This window comes from Gadus macrocephalus, chromosome 1 (assembly GCF_031168955.1).
Source record: "Gadus macrocephalus chromosome 1, ASM3116895v1".
Classification (NCBI taxonomy): Eukaryota; Metazoa; Chordata; class Actinopteri; order Gadiformes; family Gadidae; genus Gadus; species Gadus macrocephalus.
In genome coordinates, this window is record NC_082382.1 from 16,902,544 (window position 1) to 16,926,780 (window position 24,237).

Consider the following 24,237-nt stretch of genomic DNA (forward strand, 5'->3'; position numbering starts at 1 on the left):
GTGAACTGCGCTCGGACCAGAGACTTTGACTGCTGCCTCACCATCCCCCTCATCATGGAGGCAGGGGACGGCCTGAGCCTGGTGATCAGCCGGAACCCATCGGGGCACGACAACGGGCTCCCGGACAGTCGTGAGGACCACTTCAACACTGGGTTCTGCTTGCCGGAGCGCCGGTCCAACAGCGTGGCACTGTGACCAAGGTCAATGATCCCAGCAATAAACATTAGGCTTTTGGAATGCTTGGCCTAGCACAAAAACACAACACACATGCACACAAACACTCACATGTGTACAGCCACATCCACATCAAGCATGTCACGCACACGGGTTTTGAGTTTGTTGTTATTGCGCATTCAGCCCCCTCCCCCACACACACCATTGCACTACTTACTCGCAGCTACACAGCAAATCAACATGCACAGAATGGTTCCTTGCACAAATGTCTTCACTCACTCGTGTGTGTTACAGTTTAAGGCACCCGCTCACATTCACTCCTGCTTGTTCCAGAGCAGCCAGAGCCATCCCCTCGGAGGCAAAGCGCAACACACACACGCACACGCACACGCACACGCGCACAACATTACATAACCAGGGATTCGTAGCTCCTGACTTAGCCGGTGCTAAGTACACACATCTCACATGCAAAACACGACTCAGGATGCATTTGAACACAACACGCACTTTTCCCTCACAAAAGTCCCCAACCACTGTGTCTTTGATGGCTTTGCTTTGTCAGTTTGAGTCAGCAACACGCGTGGCGTTTTTTGGGACATTTTACGACACAAGCCTCCTGGGTTCACGCACCTGGGCACATCGTTTGATTTTTATTATTTTATTTTTCTCCACCATTGTACAAGCGCACCACATGCACACTCGTGTAAGCCAGTGATGTTTTTTTGTTCAGACTTATTACCGTCAAGCTCACCAATCCCTGTCACTTACCAATCGATCAAATATGGTGTGATCTAACCCTAAACATCCATGAAAATGGCAATGAGAATTAATGGCTTCCAAAGTTTGTTTGCGTTTTGAAGTTTTGTATTTTACACATCATCTTTGCCTTTTATGTTATTTAAAGACATTTTCTCTCTTATTGATGTTCTGGAGATCAAAGTCTGTTTTTGATTATTTCATTCCTTATCCAAGTTGGGGTTTATGTAAACAGCTCCATGAGGCAATGCACCAGAGTGACCGGCCGTGACACTGACTTTGGTGTTTCTCTAATGCTCTGTGGTTGGAGATCAATCAGTCCGGTGGCCCATATGGGATGAATAACACATGTTTCATCAATGAACAGTAAATAATTCTGTTGTTGTGGTGTGGAACGTAAGAGTCAAACTCTTGTTTTATGAGGCATTTCTCCCCACAACGGTTGTCCCCTGATGTATGTATGAGATACTGTGCATGCTCAGCATGCATCCTAAGGAAGGACCAGTCCTCCAACCGTTTGCCCATGTTCCTGAGAGGTTTTGTGAAGACCAAGACAGGTTTAGTTTCTAGCCGACCACTTCAGAGAAAATCTGAGTCTACTTTTAACAATGTGTTAACTGCCATAAATAGGCTACGTGGGGATATTTAAGCCACATTCCCGTTTCTATGCAGCTTTGGAGGGGTCTTAGACCTTGGGACAGTATTTTTACAAGTTATTTCCATATGTTAGGTATTCAGTGTCGGTGTTTTCAGCTGCCAGTATTTATGCTTTTATTTGACATGGCCAAGATTCAGAAACCTTGTGTTCCAAAACCACGTAGCCTGTAATCGTAGTTTTATTTTTTTACTGACATGCATGTGTGCTCTGTGTGAGATGTGAATGATGTTGTATAGTTTTGTCCCCCCTGACCCCCACCATTCTATGATAGAACTTTAAAAGGGAATTTAAGATTATTTTTATTTTTGTTATACTTTAATATAAACTAATGTATTTCTTTTAATTAAATTCCATGTGAAATTAAACCTCTTAAGTCAAGTCAGTCTTTTTCTTGATCTGAAAGGTTTGACAAATGACGTTAGAGGCTCAATAAATATTTTACCTGTGATCGAGTTCATTACAAGTGTATCAGTCTCAGGATAGCAACTGTTGCTAACCATGAAGCTAGATGTATCACTTTGCTCAAAGGTCAGAGACACCACCAAATTATCCAGTCTTCCCTTACGAGTTGTTGGGGAAAATATACAGCATTGGCTGCTACTGCTTGAATAGCAATTGAGCCGTGACATGCACTTCTTTGAGTGTATGGTTGTTTGTAATGTCCAAGGAGGAAGTTTATTTCGATTTGTTATCACACGTAAGCCCTTCATTACAGAAGAAAGCAGTTTGAAGTAAGACACAGACACACAAATCTAAAGAAAAGATTTTAATTTTTTTGTAATCTATCAAGAAATAATGCAATATGCATCTTAAAAAAGGGGATGATGAGACATACTTTGGTACATTTTATTTCATGCTCCAGCAGGAGCCATTTTCTATATTTGATTTGCTGCACATTTATTCCACATTTATTCAGATAGAGTCCTCATGACGTAATGTGGCTCAGTACTCAATATGCACTTGTTTAAAAGTTAAAACATTTTGGCTGGATACTGTTTAAATAGGCAATTTCCCTACAATTATCGAATACAGTCATAAACAGCATTGCTATACTGATCGTTTAGGATACAAATTGCTTTCAATATTCCGAAAAATCAGATGAAATTATTTCAGCCAGGTTTACAATAAAAATGCTGGATACAAATGGCAGTAATCAATCAGTCAATGTGTTACAGAAAGTAATTAGTTACAGAGTCTATATGATGCACAGTATAAAATGGTTACAAAAGGCATGTGTGTTTTTACATACAAGTTACAATTCTACGATACCATTGCCTACATGGGACATGAGACACTCCAGTGATATGCTTGCATGGTACACATTTAAACAGCACGACCAGGAGCCACATGAACACAGCGGAGAACATTGTTTTGAACGTTGTAGACTTTTAGAGAATTTACAGTTCTTACCGTTTGTCCTTTCCTTCCTTTCATGATGGTGAACTCGGTTATTTGATTCTGAAGTTCGTTTTAAGGATATTTTCTGCTTTTATTCTACTTGGAAAGTAAATATGCAGCAGCCTAAATGTAAATGTAAAGTTATCCCTATCAGAATAGTAGACGCTAAAATATGACCTCCTGAAATGTTTTTTCTTTTTTGAATGATAAAAACACAAAACTAAAAATAAAACTTCAAACATAAAGTGCAAAAAGTTTCAATAAATGCACTGGGACGGACTGGAAGTCACTGGCAGCGTATAAAATACTCCACCTAAAAATTTACTCTTCCCTTTTCGCATTCCTTGCTCCTTTTTCCCCCCCTCCTTCCGCCGTTCAACCTTCAACCTTCATCCCCCCCTCCCACCAATAAAAAAAGGATTTTCTTGTGAGTGCATTTACCTCAGTATTTTGGTAAATAATAATAGGATTTAGGACACGTCCTATGCACACTGCATGTCGCCACCGCACCACTCAACCCGGGCGTTTCTAATATGAAGTCTACCTACAGATGTGATCTGGCTTGCCTCCTTGCCTCCTTGCCTTGCGGCTCGCGGCAGTACATTCAGATTGCGTCTCAAGACAAAACAACAGCTTAAAAAAAATGGAACATCAACTTTGGGCGAGAAATCCGTCAGAATAACTTTGAGGATGTTTTCGAAATGTTCTACGGGATTATACTCTTAATAACACGCAGGGTGCGCACTGGATTTTTGGAAGGTGAATGTCAGTCGTTTCATGTTTCGCAGCGGACGAGATAATCCTGCCCACGCTCAGATTTAAACGGTAGTAAGCAACAGAACATGTTCTATCAGAAAATACTGCCTTATCTGGGATCAGTGCCAACTACAGCAACAACAATGGTAACATCAAACAATAATAAACGGTAAAAAATATATCAAGAGAAAACGAATATTACTCTTTTCTTGTAGAAGAAAACCAAAAACCAGAATATTCCTAGTGCAGACAATGTAAACCTACCACTATCAAGAGTTAGCCAATATTATAAACACAGAAAGCACGTCAATCGTATTCCTCTCACAGAGAGCGCTCACATCATCGTCTCGACAATGGTGTGGGTGGGCTTGATCAAGCCTTTGTTCCCGTTGGGGTCCAGGGGCTGCACTAGCTCGCTGTCCTTCACAATGTACTCCTTGGGCCGGGAGCTGCCCCCTCCTTTCACGGGCGCCGCCACTGCTTTGATTCTCTGGGGTGGGAAACAAGAGGACTGGGGTTAGCGGCCTGTAACTGGGCTGTAATAGAAGACGTGTAGAGGCATGGCAAAGGTTGATCACGGCACAAATCGAGCTTGAGTCCAAACTTTTGGGCTGTTTTTTCTGATTGTGTCGAGTGCAGTGTTTCCGCTAGAAGAAATTGGTACCGGTCATGTGACCGGGAAGGTTTCATTTTACCGGTCAAATTGGAAAAAAATCGTGTCCCCGTGTGGACGGGGACTTATTTCCAATCGGTCATTCTGACCGGAGACATTTAGAATTTTCGGTCCTCCTCATTTTTTTCCGGTCAAAGACCGATAATTACCGGACAACGGGAACTCTGGTCGAGTGTTTATTGTGTATTATTCAATGTATTGTATTCTGGGACGCTAACAGGCAGGGGGGGGGGGAAAGGGGGCTAGCCAAAGCCGAGAAAAACGAAACGAACATTGCACCAGTATACAGGAAATATCCTAGTAAATAACATTAGTAGGTAGGGCTGGGCGATTTTAGTTTTTTGATGACGGTCTTTCACTTGAAGCATTTTAATGAACCCCTTTGTTGTACTGTATAAACCGGCAATGTCCTTTGCGATGGTATATTTACTGCCTCTGTGAACCCCTGCCACAGGGGTTCTTTCTTCTCATGAGGAACGACGATTGATGCTGCTGCCAAGGTTAGCTGCCTTTCTGGCTTGACCCCCCCCATGCTAGACTGGGCACGCGTGGCCTTGCATCGCGCTGTAAGGAAACGCTCCCAGGCTAATCAATGAGTGCTGCTACACTGACCACTCTGCCCCAGCAAACACCCCGTCTCCCCCCGCACTTACTCTAGCTGCTGCTTTTGGAAGTTTACCAGTTTAGTGCTTAGAGCCAGGGCATTTATTAAAGAACGAGTCTGTTTGGTGTGGCAGTACTCACTGAATGTCGATCGTCCAATCACATCGCTGCACTATGCGTGCATTTGCATAAGGTTAACTTGATGAAGTTCAACTTTTGTCAACGTGCCGGAAAGCCTGCACGCAAGACTACCCACAATCCCTTTCCCCGCGCAATAACATAAGTGAAACGGATATACAAAGTCAATGGGAGGCATTGCGGAAAGAGAGACGAGTTCGGTGGGACCGATTGACACGCAGCAAAATGCTAAATTAGAAATAAAGTCTATTTTTACGCGCGTTGACGTGTCCGTCCAGGAATTAACTGTGCATTTTCATAGAATGTATATATGTTTGTATGTCAATTAATCAAATAACATATAGATTATTAGTTGTAGTTGCATATTGCCCTCTACTTAAATTTGATAATGAACATCTTTACTAATGGGAGCGATCTTGCATTGAAATGTTGTGCACTGTAGGGTTTAGGCGGCGGTGCATCATCATCACACCATAGGGATCATGTGGTACCCTTATATCATATACAAGGAAATCACCGTAGTTTTACAGGCCTACATATAACTACGACCGCTTGCCTCTCTGCATATTACACGCCCATTGTTTACTTCACATCCTCTCCCCATGAACGTACCCGCCGTTGCTGCTAACAAACAAGCTGTCATACAATAGCCTGTTCTTAGACGTACATTAGCCTAGCGTTTCTAGCAAACAAATCATTAGAGATTAGCTGTGGTTAGTGGCAGGGGATGACAGAACAAAGAGAGAGCAATGCAGGCACAGTGCTCGCTCCGCATATCTGTCCCGCTGGTAGAAACGGGTTCTCGGCTTCGCGCATCCGACAGTGTTGTTTATATATCAAGGATCTTAGTGAGAAAGGACCCAGAGAGCCCTGCACTTTTGTTTTTGGAGCGATTATGAGCGCTGGCCATCATCGGGCACATCATATTCCTACATGACAGACTGACTTCCCGACGGTCTAGTCAGCCAAAACAAAAAAGCTGATGTTTCCTCGGCTGATGTTTCCGTCGGCGGGGGAGTCGACGCTGCTATCTAAATTCACTGCGAAAGTAGGGAGGGGCTGGGGCACTTCTAAATGATCCGGCACGACGGTGCTAAAACATTCAAAACATTCTGTTGTTTACATGCTTTCTTGCTTTGACCACTGACCAACACTAAAGGAAATCAATAGCGGAACTGTAACTATGGTCAGTCACCCCGTGTAGTCCCTTATCTACTGTCAGGGGCGGTGCACTGCCATTGCCCTTGTGCCATCTTTTAGAAGTCCCCTTCGCCCTTCTCTTATCTGGTGTACATCCTGCTCTCTATTGATTCAACATCCGCCTCCCTGACACCTTTTATACCTCCCTCCTCCTACAAACACCCTACTGTTCGCTGTAATAATCAGGGTTGCAGCAGCAGTGCTACTGTGAGCAGCCGTAGTGGTGGTAGCAGTATCGGTGCTGGTAGTAGCAGTAGTGTTGGTGGCAATGGTAGTAGCTGTAGCTGTAGCTGTGTAAGTGAACAGCTGTGTTAGTGTTAGTGGTGGTGGTGGTGGTGGTAGCTGTACTAGTGTTAGTGGACGGTTGGTGGTGGTAGCGGTAGCTGTACTAGTGTTAGTGGACGGTTGGTGGTGGTAGCGGTAGCTGTGTTAGTGTTAGTGGTGGTGGTGGTGGTGGTAGCTGTACTAGTGTTAGTGGACTGTTGGTGGTGGTGGTAGCTGTACTAGTGTTAGTGAACGGTTGGTGGTGGTGGTAGCTGTGCTAGTGTTAGTGGACGGTTGGTGGTGGTGGTAGCTGTGCTAGTGTTAGTGGACTGTTGGTGGTGGTGGTAGCTGTACTAGTGTTAGTGGACGGTTGGTGGTGGTGGTAGCTGTACTAGTGTTAGTGGACTGTTGGTGGTGGTGGTAGCTGTACTAGTGTTAGTGGACGGTTGGTGGTGGTGGTAGCTGTACTAGTGTTAGTGGACGGTTGGTGGTGGTGGTAGCTGTACTAGTGTTAGTGGACGGTTGGTGGTGGTGGTAGCTGTACTAGTGTTAGTGGACGGTTGGTGGTGGTGGTGGTAGCTGTGCTAGTGTTAGTGAACGGTTGGTGGTGGTGGTAGCTGTACTAGTGTTAGTGAACGGTTGGTGGTGGTAGCGGTAGCTGTGTTAGTGGACGGTTGGTGGTGGTAGCGGTAGCTGTGCTAGTGTTAGTGGACGGTTGGTGGTGGTAGCGGTAGCTGTGTTAGTGAACGGTTGGTGGTGGTAGCGGTAGCTGTGCTAGTGTTAGTGGACGGTTGGTGGTGGTAGCGGTAGCTGTGTTAGTGGACTGTTGGTGGTGGTAGCGGTAGCTGTGCTAGTGTTAGTGGACGGTTGGTGGTGGTAGCGGTAGCTGTGTTAGTGGACGGTTGGTGGTGGTAGCGGTAGCTGTGCTAGTGTTAGTGGACGGTTGGTGGTGGTAGCGGTAGCTGTGTTAGTGGACTGTTGGTGGTGGTAGCGGTAGCTGTGCTAGTGTTAGTGGACGGTTGGTGGTGGTAGCGGTAGCTGTGTTAGTGGACTGTTGGTGGTGGTAGCTGTGCTAGTGTTAGTGGACGGTTGGTGGTGGTAGCGGTAGCTGTGTTAGTGGACGGTTGGTGGTGGTAGCGGTAGCTGTGTTAGTGTTAGTGGTGGTGGTGGTGGTGGTAGCGGTAGCTGTGTTAGTGAACGGTTGGTGGTGGTAGCGGTAGCTGTGTTAGTGGACGGTTGGTGGTGGTAGCGGTAGCTGTGTTAGTGGACTGTTGGTGGTGGTAGCGGTAGCTGTGTTGGTGGCGGTAGTATTAGTAGTACTGTACCTCGATCAGAGGTCCCTCAGACTGAAGGATCTTGATGACCATCACCATGGGGATGCAGATCATGGATGTCAGGGCCAAAGACCAGCCCAAGCCAATGGACCAATCGGGGTACTCGTACACCTTGTTATACGTCAGAGGCTTGTACTTCGCCAGGGAGAACACAAAGCAACTCTGGGAGATAAAAATAAAATAAAACATTCAATTTCCAAGGGCAACATTTCACCATTTCTGGTCATCTTTCAGATACAGAGTTGGGGAGTCAACTCTCAGTCAATGTCAAACGTTGTTCTTCTCCTTGTCCCATCTGGCAATGCTAAATGTATCGCTTTAAAACACCCATGCTATTCTGAAACGCGGCTGTTCATCTCTTACCGCGCAGAGGACGGGAGTGATGACAGACCAGCTCCATTTCATCCATGAGTTTGGTCGGTAGCCAATCATATCCTCGATTGCGTCATAGAAGTTGTCCACGCCTGGGCACCAGAAGGCCAGAGGAGAGGGAGAAGAAGACGAAAGGTTGGAGTCAAAAGCGAAGGCATGGCCAACTTAATAATGAGCATTGATAATGTCATTACGATATTAGTTTGGCGGTCACAAGACTGGATCGTTCCTTGAAGAAGCAGTGGCTATCCTAAACTGAGACTAACCTCCCCAGCAAGGACTATGTCTTCCCTCCATGGGCCATCTGGCTCTGCGTCAACTCATGCGCTTCCAACTGGATGACATTCCCCCCTATAAATAAGCTCCCTATTGTCTACCGTCAAAATTGGAAACAGTTTCAGCACAAATACCCGAGTTTGCTCTCCCGGGTCCGTGAGATGTTGCCCCCCGAGCAGCATTCAGCCGGTGATAATAATAGCCACAACAACGGTGATAAAACAATGGCCAAGGGAGCGGGCATCTGGGGCAGCCTTCCCACATTTGTCTCCAGCCCAAAAGGTCATCGCTGAGTGGTGCCACTGTTCTTTGCAATAGTCCCTAAAAGGCTGTCGAGGGTTATTTACTAGGGGCCATAGAGCAGGGAAGGACGCACACAGAGTTCCCACCATGGTGTTCTAGCCGTGCACCAATTTCCGCATGTTAGTTATTGCCGTGTCTAATTAACGCAGATACAGTCGAGGCTCACTCACCGTAAACCCAGGATACAGCGATGCATTCGAAGAATGCAACCCACAAAAGGCACACACCGCTGGCTGCATAGTAGTCAAAGAGTTGAAACACATACATGCCACCCTGGATGGAGAGAAAACAAACGTAAATTAGGACTTTACACGTCATATAAAAAGAAACACATGGAGGGGGTGGTGAGTTTCAAAGGGACACTAAAGTGTGAAAGGCGTTGGATGTGAGCGTTCGGGAGAGACGCACAGGGGAATGCCGGCAAACCGCCAGTAGCGATCGAGTTCAACAGGTGGTCCGACGTCATTGAAGTATAGTTAACTTAATGGAAAGAGTCATTGGAAATTGTTCCATTCACTGTGTCAAACATACAGGACGTGTGAGTGGGCTTGGAAAGCCATATTTGGTGGTGGTATAGTCATGGCTTAGGCAGGCAGGAGGTGTGTCTGCTCTGTTATCTCCCCCCGTGCTTGTCCAAGGGGAGTGGGGAGAGAGGGGAGAAGGGGAGGCTATAACTCTGCCCTTTTGTGTTGCCCAAGATTAATAGCAGACATTGCTTACAGCGAGAAGAGCCAATGAAAGAAAAGGAAACAAAGAAATTAAAAAAAAGGCACAAAGTGCGGGTGAACTCACGTTTGTAACCATGGCGAGTCCGAGAAGATAGCTTATGGAACACATGATCGCAATGAAGATCTCCCGGCGGTAGCCCTTCCTTAGGAAAGATGGATACAGATCCACGATGGAGGTGATCTGTCCTTCCACTTCAACAAACTGTGTGGGGAAATGCGGGCGTTAAGGCAAAGAACAACAAAATCATCAACACAACATCGTACAAACCCTTCAAAATGGAATATCTATATTTGTACATTTGGTGGGTTGTCAACCAACATTGTTAGAGAATGTTTTTATTGTACGGTAAGTCCTATACCGTGCCTACTTTCTGGATTCTAAATCATTCCCCCCCCCCACCCCCCCCAGCGCTATTGTCCAATGAAAACAGTGTTCCGATTTCTGGTACTTGTTGACCCCTCATAAAATCGGAATGAAGAAATTCTGACACCAAACAATGGCCTTCATGATCAACGCCAACAGCGGCGCATTCAGCGGGACAACGCTATCTGAATGAAATGTAGGCGTCGAGTAAAACCACACACGTCATCCGGGGTTATTATTTACATGCGCTCAAATTTAGAGCACCAGCCCCCGCCCTCGCACTCGGCCCCGGGCCTGATGCGTTGGCACGGCGCATGACCGCGTTAGCATTGGGAGTAGAATTACACGTGGAGGATGAAATGTGATCCGGGCACGGCTGCCCCATGGCTGGTGAACACTTGTGTTTTGTCTCCAGCCTACCTCCTCATAATTAAACTTTGATTGCGGCCGAGCTGCAGAGCACCTTACGCCAACCCTAAAAAAAGACTAACAAGTATGCTATGGGAAAACAAAAAAAAAATTAATGTGATAAAAATAAATATGGTCTACAGTATAATATCGGCCCAAGCGCTTTTCAAACACCGTTCGGCAGCAATCGGACACTTGCAAGTGCACTGTCTCTGTGGGAATTACACATTGTAGTCAGGCCTACTTGCAAATACTTCTTTGGCAAAAGGTTGGTTATAAATACTTTACGGAAGAATGTTGGGCAGCGTTTTCTTCCCCTTCTTTTTGATACTTGATACACTGGAAGACGTGGATGCAGGGAAGCACCGAATGCCTCTTAGAAATACGAGTCTGACGGGATGACAACCGATGCGTGCTATGGAGACTACATACACTGTGGGGCCCAGGGGCCCGCAGAGGTGTCTCTCCAAGGAATAAAAAAAATGCCCTAACCCCCCTCTCCTCCCCCACACCCGAGTACTCTGCATTGTGCACTGGAAACACTGGAGTCATTGTGCGAGAGGGACTGACCTGACTGTCCAGGCCCAGAAGCAGAAGCATGATAAAGAACAAGATGGCCCAGAAGGTAGGCATTGGCATCATGGACACGGCCTTCGGGTAGGCGATGAAGGCCAAACCGGGACCTGGCAGCACAAAGAGAGAGAGGAATGGGGCGGGGAGGAGGGAGGGGGGGATGGGAGGGCGGGGAGGGAGAGGGGCGAGGGAGAGAGTTAACCGGTTTGTCTTATTCCAGCTCGGACGCGATATGGTAGATCGGAGTTATGGAGGTGGGTGGAGTGTACGGTGGTTCAGTATGGTAGTGACGAAATTCAGTAGCCATTATTCAAAATGGAACTTTTCCAACCATGGAGAAGGAGATACAATGATAATAAGAAGAAAAGAAACTGGGGAAATTCTTACTGTCAGGTTACAGTGTTGGATTTCCATGATGGTTATCTATTGAGGAAATACACCGAACACAAAATTCCTAATTTCCTCATAGCCTGGAGCGCCCAAAGAAAATGGTTCCCATCTGTGCAGGGAGAATTAAAAACCTGATGTGAAGTAAAGTTTCATCCACTTCTAGGTTAAATGGAGTTGAATGGATGATAAATCTCAAACAGCGACCCTAAATGAATGCTCCATTAATCTCCTCTCGTTTGTTCATTGGCTAGTAGTCCTGCTCATTGAGCTATGAAGGAGCCAATCAAGAGACAGTTAATAAATGCCTGGTGAGCACTAGGCATGTGCCATAGGCATGTGTATGCTAACTGGCTAGGCTAACTGATACACACTATTAAAGTATGGTGGAGCAACTAAGCAAAGTCTTCCTCCAGAATTATAGATCTACCTGACGATACGTATAGGTATCCGAGAATTTGATTGTAAAAGCTTTCCAATATCCAGATCTGGTAAAGTTTATAAGAAAAGGCCAAAACATTTTAGGGGATCCCCTCTACAATAATGTACGGGAGAACAGTTTTTCTCCCAGGGAACGGATAAAGGATTAACCAATGATCAATTTATGTTGGTGTAATACAATAACAGCAAGGTATTCCTCATCAGAGCCCAGTATTAATTTAACAGTAAGTAGCAAAAATGGTATTTGACAACAGCACCTGCTCATTGACTAAGCCTTACAGCTCACAGGTAATATCCAATACAGAATAATCCTTTTAGTCATCAGTCATCGCATCTAGGCATGTAAAAAAGGTACAGAGCAGTGCATGGAAACCATATTCATAATCAATGGTTGGTTTTCTAATATGACAACACAGAATACATATCATTGGTAGCGAGCGAGCATGCTGAAAGAAGACTCCTTCAGACAACATGGGATGTAAAAAAGGAAGAGAAACAGAACCGGTCGGGTCCACCTCAGCAAATCCTCAGCGTGTCGCAGAACTGGGCTTGGTGTATGATGCTGATTGGTCAGAAATATATCACAGCCAGGCAACACAGTAACGTGTATGATCTTAACCCACATAATGCCAATACTGATTCATGACTAAAGAGTGTCTTACTCGTTGACAGCAATTTAAAAAGAGAGACCAGAGTCTCTTGTGCGTCATCATGTAAAGTCCACGTGACGCCGGTCCTCTTTGGGACGTCTCCTTGCAGTTAGGATCTGAAGTCACCAGTTGCCATGGTCAGCTTGAGTGAAAGACTGGCCGCCCTAGTGCCGTTGAGAACAGCTGTGTATGGCGCACTTGTATTCATAATAAGAATACAAATAATCAGCCAGCAATTTAACCTAGCAGTTCATTGTGCAGCAGCGGTTTAACAAACAAACCGCTCTTGAGCGAAAACGCCAACCCAACTGAGCCTCAACAGAGGTGGAACACACATCAAACCGGCAACAACTAATTCTGTTTCTTGCGACTTCTTCTAACAATTTCAAACTTTCCTCAAAATCCTCAAAATTAGCATTCTTCCCTTCCTCAGACCAATTTAAAAGCCATTGGTTTGGCTAAACGTTTGTGCGAAAACATGTTTTTTTGCCCCTTTTTTTTGTTTTTGTTTTCCAGTAGCAGTGCCCACCATCACTGCTACCGTGACCTTTGACCCTCGTACCTGACTCTGCCACATCGGCAATGTCCACCCCTTGCTCTTGTGCCATGAAGCCCAGGACGGAAAATATAGCGAAGCCAGACACAAAGCTGGTACCGCTGTTCAGGCCTCCCAGCAGCAAACAGTCCCTATGTCACACACACGTCATGGAGGGTGTTAGAGACACACACACGCAACCCAAGGTCTTCACACCCAGTTTCTGACATGGGTTGCTGTCACTACTTAGGTCCCCCCCCCCCCCACTGGGATCAACGCTCACCTGTAGCAGTTGTATCTGTATTTGTTGTAGCTCCCCAGAGATGTCATGGCTCCCAGACAAATGGCGTAGGAGAAGAAGATCTGCGTCCCGGCATCGATCCACACCTGAAAGGCAGCATGAGGGGTGACGCGGCGTCCAAGAGAAGCAAAAGGTTGATGTTGACACAACACTCTCGTGTTTTTTGGCGATTGATTTGGGCATTGGAAAGGCATTAGGTTTGAGATTGAGGTAAATGTTTGACAACAACGTAAACTAGAAGTTACCGCAGAAGAAAAAAAAGTGTTCAGAGACCATTAATCATGGCCATATTATTTATAACTCCTTTAAAAATAACTACTCAGGATCATGAGCTACTCCAAAGAGTCATCCGATCACAAGATTTGAAGTCATGAGCCCTCTTTTCAACTGGGCTACCCTATTCACTCCCTCGACAAAAATACCAGAGGATTTGGTGACAAAACAACAACAATAATAATAATAATAATAATGTGCTGATTGAAGCTCCTACCTCTGGATCCTGCAGGCGGTTAAGGTCCGGGTAAAGATAAAACTTGATCCCTTCAGATGCCCCTGGCAGGGTCACCCCTCGCACCAGTAAAATAATCAGCATTACAAATGGGAAAGTTGCCGTTATATACACCACCTAGATTGGAGAAAACCGACAGGTGATTAGCCATGAACCAAACACATTATGGTAAGCCTTTCAGTCTTTACACATGTAATGTCAGTTAAAATGGTCACAGAAAACATGAACTCGAGGCTGACAAGATGCAGAAATGAGTCGAGCCCAGAGAACCTATCAAATTGAATGAAATAAGTAATAGTCTTATTTTGACATAAATTACATAAATACTGTAGCAAAGCCTGAATTGACCCACTTTATTGACCCACTGAATTGACCCAAGACCATAAAAACGAATGTGTTCCCTCCAGAATACTTTGATTTAGAGCAACAATCTTTGGGCTGACTGATGTGACACTGAGTGAATGGATATTATTGGATAGACACTTTTAATCATATGATGACTATGTAAAACAGCGATAACAGCAGTGAAAAAAGGTTCAATACATTATTAACAAAAAGTAATGGCATGCAGTCGAAAGGCTGCGTCAGCCAGGTATAAGAGCACCGGTAAGAATAAATAAACAGTGTTTTTAGAGTTCAACGCAAGAAGCAAAGAGTTGGACATTTCCTTGTAGGCTCTTTCAAGTGTTTTGTTTAACCCTGATATTGGCTTTGACCCAGTCTGCTAACAAATGCACGCGCAGGGCCAAAAGTAACTTCAACAGTATAAAGGTGACTGTGAGTCTGGCCAAGATGTAACATGCCAGTGCAGTGCATCAGCCAATGGTTCTAAATCAAACAAACCAACTTGGCCTCCAAATAAAGGCGTTTCTGTTAGCATTGGGGCACATATCCCTGTCCCGTTGCTTGCAAAACAAAAACCCAGGCAACAAAACAGAGATCATCACAAACGTACTTTTCCAGTAGACTTGACTCCCTTCCAGATGCAGAAAAAGCATATAACCCAGACAGCGAGGAGACACAGAGCCAGGTCCCATTTCAGATTGCCAACGTCCTCGATTCCAGTGGAGATGCTCAGGACATTGCGTCTGTGGAACACAGAGATCCACACGACAGGTTACGATCTGCCGCCAGCACGGCGGTACCCCCCACCCTGTTAGCCACCGTTTCAATTAAACACAGTATACAGTGCAAAGTAAACAGGCCCATGACTGTAGCCATTTGGTGTATTATATAACAAAGAAAGCTTTCTCACACACACACACACACACACACACACACACACACACACACACACACACACACACACACACACACACACACACACACACACACACACACACACACACACACACACACACACACACACACACACACACACGCCAGCTGTTGTGGTCAGTACTCACTCCCAGAACTCAGTGACCGGGGAAGTGAAGTTGGTAATGTTGGCGGCCAGCCAGAGGGTCTTGTTCCTGCGGACCGTGTCCTCCACACACTGTGGTGTGTTCCAGGGCTGGTTGCACTTGGCCCAGGGGAGCTCCGGCTGGAAGCACTGGATCAGGTAGTACAGTCCCCAGGCCAGGATCACGATGTAGTAGATGTTGAGGAGAGAGACGATCACAACGGAGGCGTAGCCAATGCCTGTTGAGGACGGGATGGAGGGGTGGAGCGGAGAGGGGCCATTTTGTCAGTACAACCCCGTGATGTGGTCATCCTCAGAGTACTCTACAGTGACCTGTCAGCCAATAAAAAGTCTGGCTATCCAGGACACATGCTTTTCCACCATAAAAACACATACAAATATTATATAAAATAAACGTCTCTATTCGTTTATTTTAATCTTTAAAAATCAAGTTTGCATGCTGATTTTAACTTGGTTGAACCTAGAAAGTCTGCCCATATTATTTTGAACCCATGGGGGTATTTTTAAACTGCTGTCACTTCTATCAACTTCCCCTTCTCGCCTTCCTGATTCTCACATTCCAAAGGCGGACAAGTCAATCTGGTGACCAGGGTGTGAGAGAGGGTGCATCTGTTGTGTGTACGTGCACACACCCCGCCCCCCAACACACACACACACACACACACACACACACACACACACACACACACACACACACACACACACACACACACACACACACACACACACACACACACACACACACACACACACACACACACACACACACACACAATTTTGGAATTGTGAAACGTAAACATAGAAGATAAGAATCGTTATCTTACATTAATTGATTTTTTTTTAAATAAATAACCTCTGATTGATTGTATTGTTTGACATTTTTCAACCCCCGGGTGGGCCCTGTCCGTTGGCCTACAGCTCTTCCCTGCTCCTTTGCCTCAGACCTACAACGTATAGATGTGAATCGGAGCGTCGCAGCTGTCGCTCTGGGTAAGAAGAGTAGGGTGGGGGGTCACTGGTAGTACCACCACAAGGTGGGTTCTTGAGATCAAAGGCTTCAAACCGTCATAAGATCCCCCCACCTCGGAGCAAGACTGCTGCTGAAACGCCCTGCTGATATTGTGTGTCACGAGAGAGTAAAGAAGAGAAACTAAACAGATGGCCCACTCACTGGTGCTGCTGTGTCACGTGACACATGGGCCAACATAGTTTTGAAAATACTGAAACTATTGCAAGGGAACGGTTTGCATTGCTAGGCAACTTCCGCTAAGTATTTGCCCCCTCCTCTGTTCCCATGGCAACAAAGCACTCAACATAGAAATGAATAACTTGCCAGTGTACTGTAAGTAGAACTCAGTGATATTTATGTATGCGTCTTGTTAGATTGCATTGACATGGATCTGTGGGCACCTGGTGCGTATCAAAGGGTTTTGGATCTTCCTCCCTGAATGTTCGCCTTGTAATCACCGTTCTCCATTGTACTGCTAACGGTATTTCACCCTAGCAGAGGAAGCACTAAATTAATAAAGGGAGATAAAGTGTAGGGTGATTTATTATCGGGTTGAACCAGATGGAGGACGAAGCCTGTTCCAAGAGCCCAGCGAACACAAGCCTGAGCGGGGCTCTCTCTCTTGGCTATGGCTGCAGACCGGATACAGGAGATGGTTTGTTATTCCAGTGTGTCGCAGGACTTTCCTGGAGCCCCGAGTTATTATGCTTGGTGATTATGGAGAACGCCAAGAGTTTAGGAACCCAAAGAAAACACGCAGTCGGTTTGGGGGATGATCTGCAGGGGGAAACTGACCAGTGAAGATGGGGCAGATCTTAGCCCAGCAGGTGATCCCTCCCTCAGAGGTGTACTGGCCCAGAGCCACTTCCAAGAAGAACACAGGCAGGCCTCCCCCAAACAAGAATATGAAGTAGGGTATGAGAAAGGCACCTGAGGATGAAGAAAATAAACAAACAGGAGAACATTACCTTCCATAAAACGTTAGTATTCCAAGAGCCAATACACCAAAGAGGCCCCGTCTGGTCTGTTACTTACCTCCGCCGTTTTTATAGCAAAGGTACGGGAAACGCCACACGTTCCCTAAACCCACAAAGCCGCCAGCCACCGACAGGACAAAGTCAAGCTTGCTGGACCACTTCTCCCTCTGGGGAGCCCGGCCCTCCGCCTCGTCTTCGGGCCGTGTGCCCGGGCTCTTGCCCGGGGAGGGTTTTAGGGTGTCCTTGTGGAAGTCCTTCAAACATTGGAGTTTCTCCTTTTGTGCCATGCTGCAGAGAGGAGAGGGAGTGGAGAAGATGGCATATGGAAGAGAAAGTTCAAATATAGCCATGAGTGAGATGGGGGTGACGGGGGAGGGGTTGGCTACATCAAGTTTAGCAGAAGGAATAGGAGACAGAGAGAGAGCGACATAGACAGAGACAGAGAAAAAGATAGGAGGCTGCGATAGGGAGCTTGTTTGTGTTACAACATGCTGTTCAACCAGTTATCATAATAAACAGAACACCATCACTTATCTTCCTAATCTAAGACACATTTTTCATACTGGAAAAGAAAAATCAAATAAACAGAACCCAGAATAGCACACAGGCAGTATTCCTAAATATAAATATGTAAAAAATAAAACAAATATAAATAAGTAATAACATGAGTTATTCCAGTAAGCGTTCCAGTAACATTCATGATATCACTGGACAGCCAATATCCTAGAGGTCTCTTGGCTATGATCAGTGAGATTCCAATCATGAGTGGTTTAAGAGATTTACAGAGCCGTTAATCAAGTTTCATTCCATTTACAAGATATTACCAAGGCATGCTGAGCATCTATGGCCTCTATACACTAATAGTGCTTTGGGCCTAGTTTTACTGACTGCTGGGTATCCTATGAAAGCATACAGTATATTGCAAATAACATTTTTGTTTGGCATTCACCCGGCATAGTCAACCCAATAGCGGTGGGCGAGACGCCGCTTGAACTGAAACTAATGTTTGTAAAGGGAAAACATGCAGAGCCCCTCTCCCCTGCGTTACACCGGCAGCCACACAGTTGGTTCCCCGCCAAATTTAAAGACGATAGTCCCCCGACATTCCACAGGCCTTGTCATCGTGCCAGGGGATGCAAGATCTTCATTTCACTCAGCGTACTGTACTGTAAACCACCTTTCAGTGAAAGCCAGGATTTGTTATTACGCCCCTCTGTATCCCATTTCCCAGCCCCCGCCAAAGAGGAGCCAGGAGCACCCAAACCGTAATAGGGCAGGAATAACTGTTTGACAAATCACTTGGACACGTTGGGACCTAATGGGCTGTGAGCTTCCTGTCCTAGGAACATAATGATTGTTTCTGGATGAAAACGGGGAGGAATTACAAAGACTTTGATTAATTGTTGCTACTGATTATGCAAGCGGCAAAGGTTTCCCCTTCTTTAGAGCCCGGCGCTGGCGGACAGAAACGGCAGGCGACTTCAAAGACTTCCCCTTCTCTCTTTTCGAGCCCAATGCAAATTTGTAGGTGGAGTGTTGCCAATCGGAACCCAAGGTATTAAGTAAGCAAGAGTCGCATTTCCAAAACAAAATAAAAAAATACTGTTTTGCCCAGAGATATCTATGAAGATATAAAAGATATATTGCTAAAATAAAAGGATTTAACTTTGTATTAATACACTTTTTCAACTTTTGAAAATATTTCTCTTCGAAGTTGTCATAACCCCTTACCCCACCTGATCCGATGTTGCGTTCAACACACAAACCCCCCAAAAATGAAGTAAAAAAAAGAAACCGAATTGGTACCACCTGGTGAAGTTGATTCGTACATGAAGCCTGTTTTATGTATGCCTTAGGGCTGCAATTAAAAACTACTTTAGAAGGCATCTCCTGTGGATTTAACGAGGCCCCTATCAATCGCTCCTTCGACCCCGGTCCCGCTTGGTCCCTCTCCAAGTCCTCTGGTCATCATGCTTTTCATAGGTTTTTCTCTCGCCTGCATGTTAGTCATGACGAGCCAACTTGAACTGCTTTTCACTCTCAAACCTCATTACATAACTGGATCAGCGCTCGCCCACTCTATCCATCCACCGCCGTTACCTCCGCCCACACCCCTCCACCCGTGTGCTTTCCTTTGCTTGTTTGCATAGAGGAGTTTTTCACCTTCTGGAAGGTAGTGTGCATGTCTGATAAGACTTAAGGTAAACAGTCCTTAAGATTAGCCATGCGTCCCGGCCAGACACCCATGGCCGGACTTTCTGCGTACCCTCACTTGATAAGGCCAAAACAAAGCATTACAGCCACTAAGCGCCTCACAGGAATAACCCTTCTTTCCACTGCCAGTATAGTGTAGACCTGAAGGTCCACCCAATGTGGACTCAACCGTTTGATCGCAAGATTAAATATCACAAAGAAAATAAAAAAACAACTGAAGGCTGAAGAACTTGATAGCATGGAGGTATGCAGTCCTTCTGTTTAACACAAGAAAGTCTGCTTCCAAGAACGGATTCCCTTACTTAACAAACTGATGAAGAAAATAAATCAGTTCAACAACATTCTCATATTCACACACACACACCACACACACACACACCAAGAGAGAAAAGTTTCAAATATTTCGTTACTAAAAGACATTAGTGGAAAGAACTTACATTTCCTTCATGGCTGTGATTATGTATAGGCTGCTTCTTCCTCAGCTGTCACCATTCCTCTGTACTGAGAACCTTTATGCCAACACAGTTTACAAGGACTAGAGCTGACACTATGGCCCGCCCCATCGGCTAAAGACAATTAAATCCTACACAGAGATTGGGTACAGCCGCACAGCGACGGACAACTGTAAATTTCCACTTCCCACTGACTCCCTACACACACACACACACACACACACACAGCCAGGGACTAAGGATTAGTACTGTGCCCTGAGCACGTCACAGCCACCTTCTTTTTTTTCAAACCAGAGAAGGAAGATAGACAGAGAGAGAGGGAGGGAGGGAGGGAGGGAGAGAGCCGAGTCAACCTTTCCCTCATTAGACCCATATCTCCTCAACTCTGGGTGGATTTAACTTAAACAAGCCATTTTGCTCTACCCTTCCAAGTGTTGGACTCCTAAAGCACCAGAATGTATATTTGTGTGTGAATGTGTGTGTGGGTATGTCCTCACAGCGACCTAATTTGACACCTTTGTATAAAAGTCCCTTTAGTGAACAGGATATATGGAAACACATGCAGCGACATGCAAACAGAACCGATGCCAGCTATCTGCAAACATCAACCCGCAGAGAACGGCCCTTCAACAATGCCTAATAAGGCAATGTGCAGTCTATTTATTTTCTGCGTGTGTTGAAAACGCCATTCCCTCATAACTTAGCTTACAATACCCACGCAATTGTGGCAATGTCAGGGTCAATTTCATCCAAATGAACCAGTCAACAGGATTTGTCACAACATGGGGCAAGGTTTCGCTTGTCTTCAATACACCCCCTGGGGCGCCGTTATGAATGACGGCAACTTGAAATTAAATTAGATCATTAATGCACAGGAAATAAATGCCTAAATAAACACAGGCTTTTGGTATGGATCACCAGCTTTAATTTCATTGATGAAATAGTTAATAGCCGTGTAGCATTCTATCAATAAATAATTAAGCACTTGACCAAACCAACAGTGGACTGTTACTGCCCTCCAGTTGACACAAGGGAGACATGGCGTGAATATAATGGCATATGATGCAAGGAATTGTACTGAATGCTGGCAACATTTTCACCATTGCCCTGAGAAAAAAAACAATAGGCAAGGCTTAATTTTTTTCTCAAACACCATAATAACCAAATTCCATTTTCCACAGACATTACACATATTTGATGATATATCTTTGACATCATCAACACAGTTTGTAGTGAAAAATAAATCTTGATAAGACTATGGACACAGAATATTATGCTGCAACAGAGCCGCATATGGACACAAGTTTGTTGCATTAGCTAGACAACATCTGGCCAGTAGGGGGTATGCATCAGTTTACAGGAGATTATGAAGAAATAGTTGATTTCCAAATGTCCAACTTTGCACATTAAAGATTGTAAAAGAATATCCTGACGTCGAATTCACATGATTGACACGTTGCCTAGACGAATTCTGTAAGCACAACAGTAGAAACGATGCGTACATATAGTTCTTGAAGACAATTCCCTAAAAAGGAGTATTAATTACACATTGTCTTTAGATGCAAATTATTAGTTTATGTGAAAATAGCCTTATTCCTACATGAGTTCCTGCACATTCGAGATCATGCTTTATCTGAATAATGAGGTACATTTAAATCACATTCCTTTTTATAAATGGAAGGATTAATATCAAAGTCTTCCAAAAAGGTGTCCATGACACTTACGTCGTCTCAGAGAGGGCAACTGATCAACTGATCAATCAACTGATCTATGTTCTGAATTTTGTTTTTTTATAAATTCCCCACCATCAGATAACCTTCAGAGGCTGGCAAAGCCAAAACTGTTTAATTCTGGGATCTCCCTCAAGTCAGACAACTCAGTAGTGGTCATTAACAAAAAAACGGATTTACATGAATTCAGAGTTAATTTGACTAGTGTTTGTACACAACATGATTATGAGGCAGTACGATTATGTCAGATATGGACATTATCCACTATAAACGTTTCTTTATCCATCAATGTCTGCATCATATCCATGAACTTAATCTATATAGGCTTCAAAGAACATAATCCACACATACTCTCAGTAAACGACAGCAACACATGCCAGTGGAAGAGAAGCACTCTGCAAACAAAAGGCAACAAAAGTTTGCCGATTGACTCATTGTAGATAGTTACAATAATATAGTGTAATCAAGTCATTATAACTAATTATTGTGGTGCATACAATAACATGGAAGCTGAAAGCATGGAACATGCAACAGATTTATTATTCAATTATGCAATTGTAATACTTTGAAAATAAATACTTTGATACAAGGTTTGTTTTGCTTGTAAATATTGTACATTTTCAGAAGATTGAGGAAGTTACATGCATGTGTAGCTGAAGATGCCTTGCTCTTGATTCAAATAATGTGTTAATCGATGTATACCTATCCAAAGTCTAATTAGTTGAGGCACTCCTGAAAAATAAGCTGCTACCATTGGCAAGCACACCGGTCTTTCCTTTCAATGTTATAACATTTTCATGAATCCCAGAAATCTGACCACCACCAACACCCTCCTCACGTTTGTCTTCAAAACAAATGCACGTGTCCCCTCCGGTTATCAGAGACTGATGGTGAAGACGGTTAGATAACAAGAACACCTGGATAAAACCATCGAAAGCAACACATCACAGACGGGAATCGCGTCGTCAACCGCTTCACTGTATTTTACTTATAATAGTTCAAATGTAAAAGCTAAAGCAATCACTAGGACACAAGCCACAGCACAGAACACGCCGTGTTGCCTGGTCTGCATAATCGACAAAATGTAGTAAAACGTTAATTACACGAATATGCTTTACCATTCCCTTGAGCCCATCAACCAGTCGTTTGATTAATGGACGCACATAACCCGTTCGCTGACTCTGGATATAAAAAACACTGGTTAGCGATTAGACTTTAGGGGATAAAAGGTTGATAAGCACCTCATAAGGTAGCAGGCAGCCCATTATCACCCCCGGTTGAGACGAAGTGACGGTGAAACACAAGACACACTCGCCTCTTTACTGATCATGGCCCAGCATACATCGTGCAAAAGGGTCAATAATGACAAATACACATCTCATTAATTATTGTATCCAAGTAACCTGCATGGTGCCCAAGGTGACGCGTTTAATTATCATCGAGCCCCGGGATAAATAATTAACGTTACTAGCGATTCTTTGACCATAAAAATAACGCATGTGATCTTTACCGGAAACAACTTTTACAACCAGCCGCTCGTGTTCGTAATGCAGGCTATTTCAACCCAAACATCGGCTCTAGCGCATGTAGTTGTTTTCAAATGCATTTTGTCAATGTTACCGACATTTCGGACAATTAACGGTAAAGAAGATGACGAATTACCTGGGATCTGTTTTTGAATGAGCTGTTCCTTGTTCCTTATTTTGTGCGATGGATCACGTTTGAAATAAATTTCATCGGGATGAAATCTCTCAGTGACCTTTGTTTCAACGAGCGGGCGTGCGTTTAATATCAGTTTGAGTGGAAAATCACCAGCTTCTCCGTGCAACAGGAGACCTGATTCTTAAAGAGACAGTCCACTATTGATGGGTCGTTCGTGGACAAGTCGGCTCTTTCACGAACATCGAGTTAGAAATAGATCGGGCTAGATGCATCCCACATAACAACCGATATTAGCAACGACTAACGATCAGAGCAACTGACGTAGGCAACGTTTTCATTGCTGTACTGTAGCCTGTCCAGCCATGAAATACATAATTTCCTGCAACTAAATACAATTCTACCTTGCATATCTTTGAAAAATAGACAGCTATTACACAATCCACCATCACATTAAATGGGCACAAACAAAAGAGATATTAATAGATTTTGTAGTAAACATTAATAAATAAAGAGTCGTTTGAGAGCCAAGAGAGCTGGCTGTTATAGAACAGCAGACCAAAAAGATCTGACTCACTGCGAAGAACCGTAATGTCCATCACTACAGCTCACCAAAATGTGCGCGGTCCCTTAACTTATCTTGTTCGCAAAGTGCATGTAGATAACCGTCATGGAAACGAGCATCTAGAGAAGAACCAAGGTTGCTGTGCAAGCTGGATTCTGCCCATCACTGAATAAAGTGATATGCGATGCGTAATTAAGCCATTCATTTGTCCTTTTTTTTTTTTTTTGCTATTTGTATATTGATTTGTAATTGGTCGTCATAGCCCTAGTTGACACTATTTCAAAACTCCTCAGCTGTTGTAAGGCAAAGTGTGTTTAAAGGCACTTGTATTGTGTTTTAGTTGTGATTTCCCTTCAAGTAGACAAAATATTCATAAACATGACCGATTGCTTTCTGGCACTCGGGATG

At 44.5% G+C, this 24,237-nt stretch overlaps 2 protein-coding genes and 1 long non-coding RNA gene across 6 annotated transcripts in view; 2 read left to right on the plus strand and 1 right to left on the minus strand.

Annotated features, from left to right (window-relative positions):
* LOC132455912 (glutamate receptor-interacting protein 2-like) overlaps positions 1–3,293 on the plus strand; it is a 28,605-nt gene extending 25,312 nt beyond the window's left edge. For all 3 annotated transcript variants that reach the window (XM_060049994.1, XM_060050002.1, XM_060050011.1), the window contains exon 24: positions 1–3,293. In XM_060049994.1, coding sequence (XP_059905977.1) covers positions 1–195 — 195 coding nt within the window. In that variant the 3' untranslated portion in view covers positions 196–3,293.
* Positions 2,340–23,424, minus strand: slc6a6b (solute carrier family 6 member 6b). Of its 2 annotated transcripts, none has more exons than XM_060050030.1 (14): positions 23,268–23,424; positions 17,268–17,497; positions 17,028–17,162; positions 15,207–15,441; positions 14,756–14,888; positions 13,783–13,917; positions 13,275–13,378; positions 13,019–13,143; positions 10,976–11,088; positions 9,698–9,835; positions 9,076–9,178; positions 8,318–8,418; positions 7,946–8,116; positions 2,340–4,232 (listed from the first exon to the last, which is right to left on the minus strand). In XM_060050030.1, exons 2-14 carry the CDS (start codon positions 17,494–17,496, stop codon positions 4,077–4,079), a joined length of 1,878 nt encoding a protein of 625 aa, XP_059906013.1. In that variant the 5' UTR covers position 17,497; positions 23,268–23,424; the 3' UTR covers positions 2,340–4,076. The 2 variants fall into 2 exon arrangements, with proteins under 2 accessions (XP_059906013.1, XP_059906005.1); XM_060050022.1 differs by lacking the exon at positions 23,268–23,424 and adding an exon at positions 19,861–20,078.
* On the plus strand, positions 7,337–8,110 carry LOC132455958 (uncharacterized). The gene is made up of 2 exons (XR_009525363.1): positions 7,337–7,445; positions 7,815–8,110. It is a non-coding gene; the product is annotated as an uncharacterized LOC132455958 (long non-coding RNA).
* Positions 23,425–24,237: the final 813 nt, after the last annotated feature.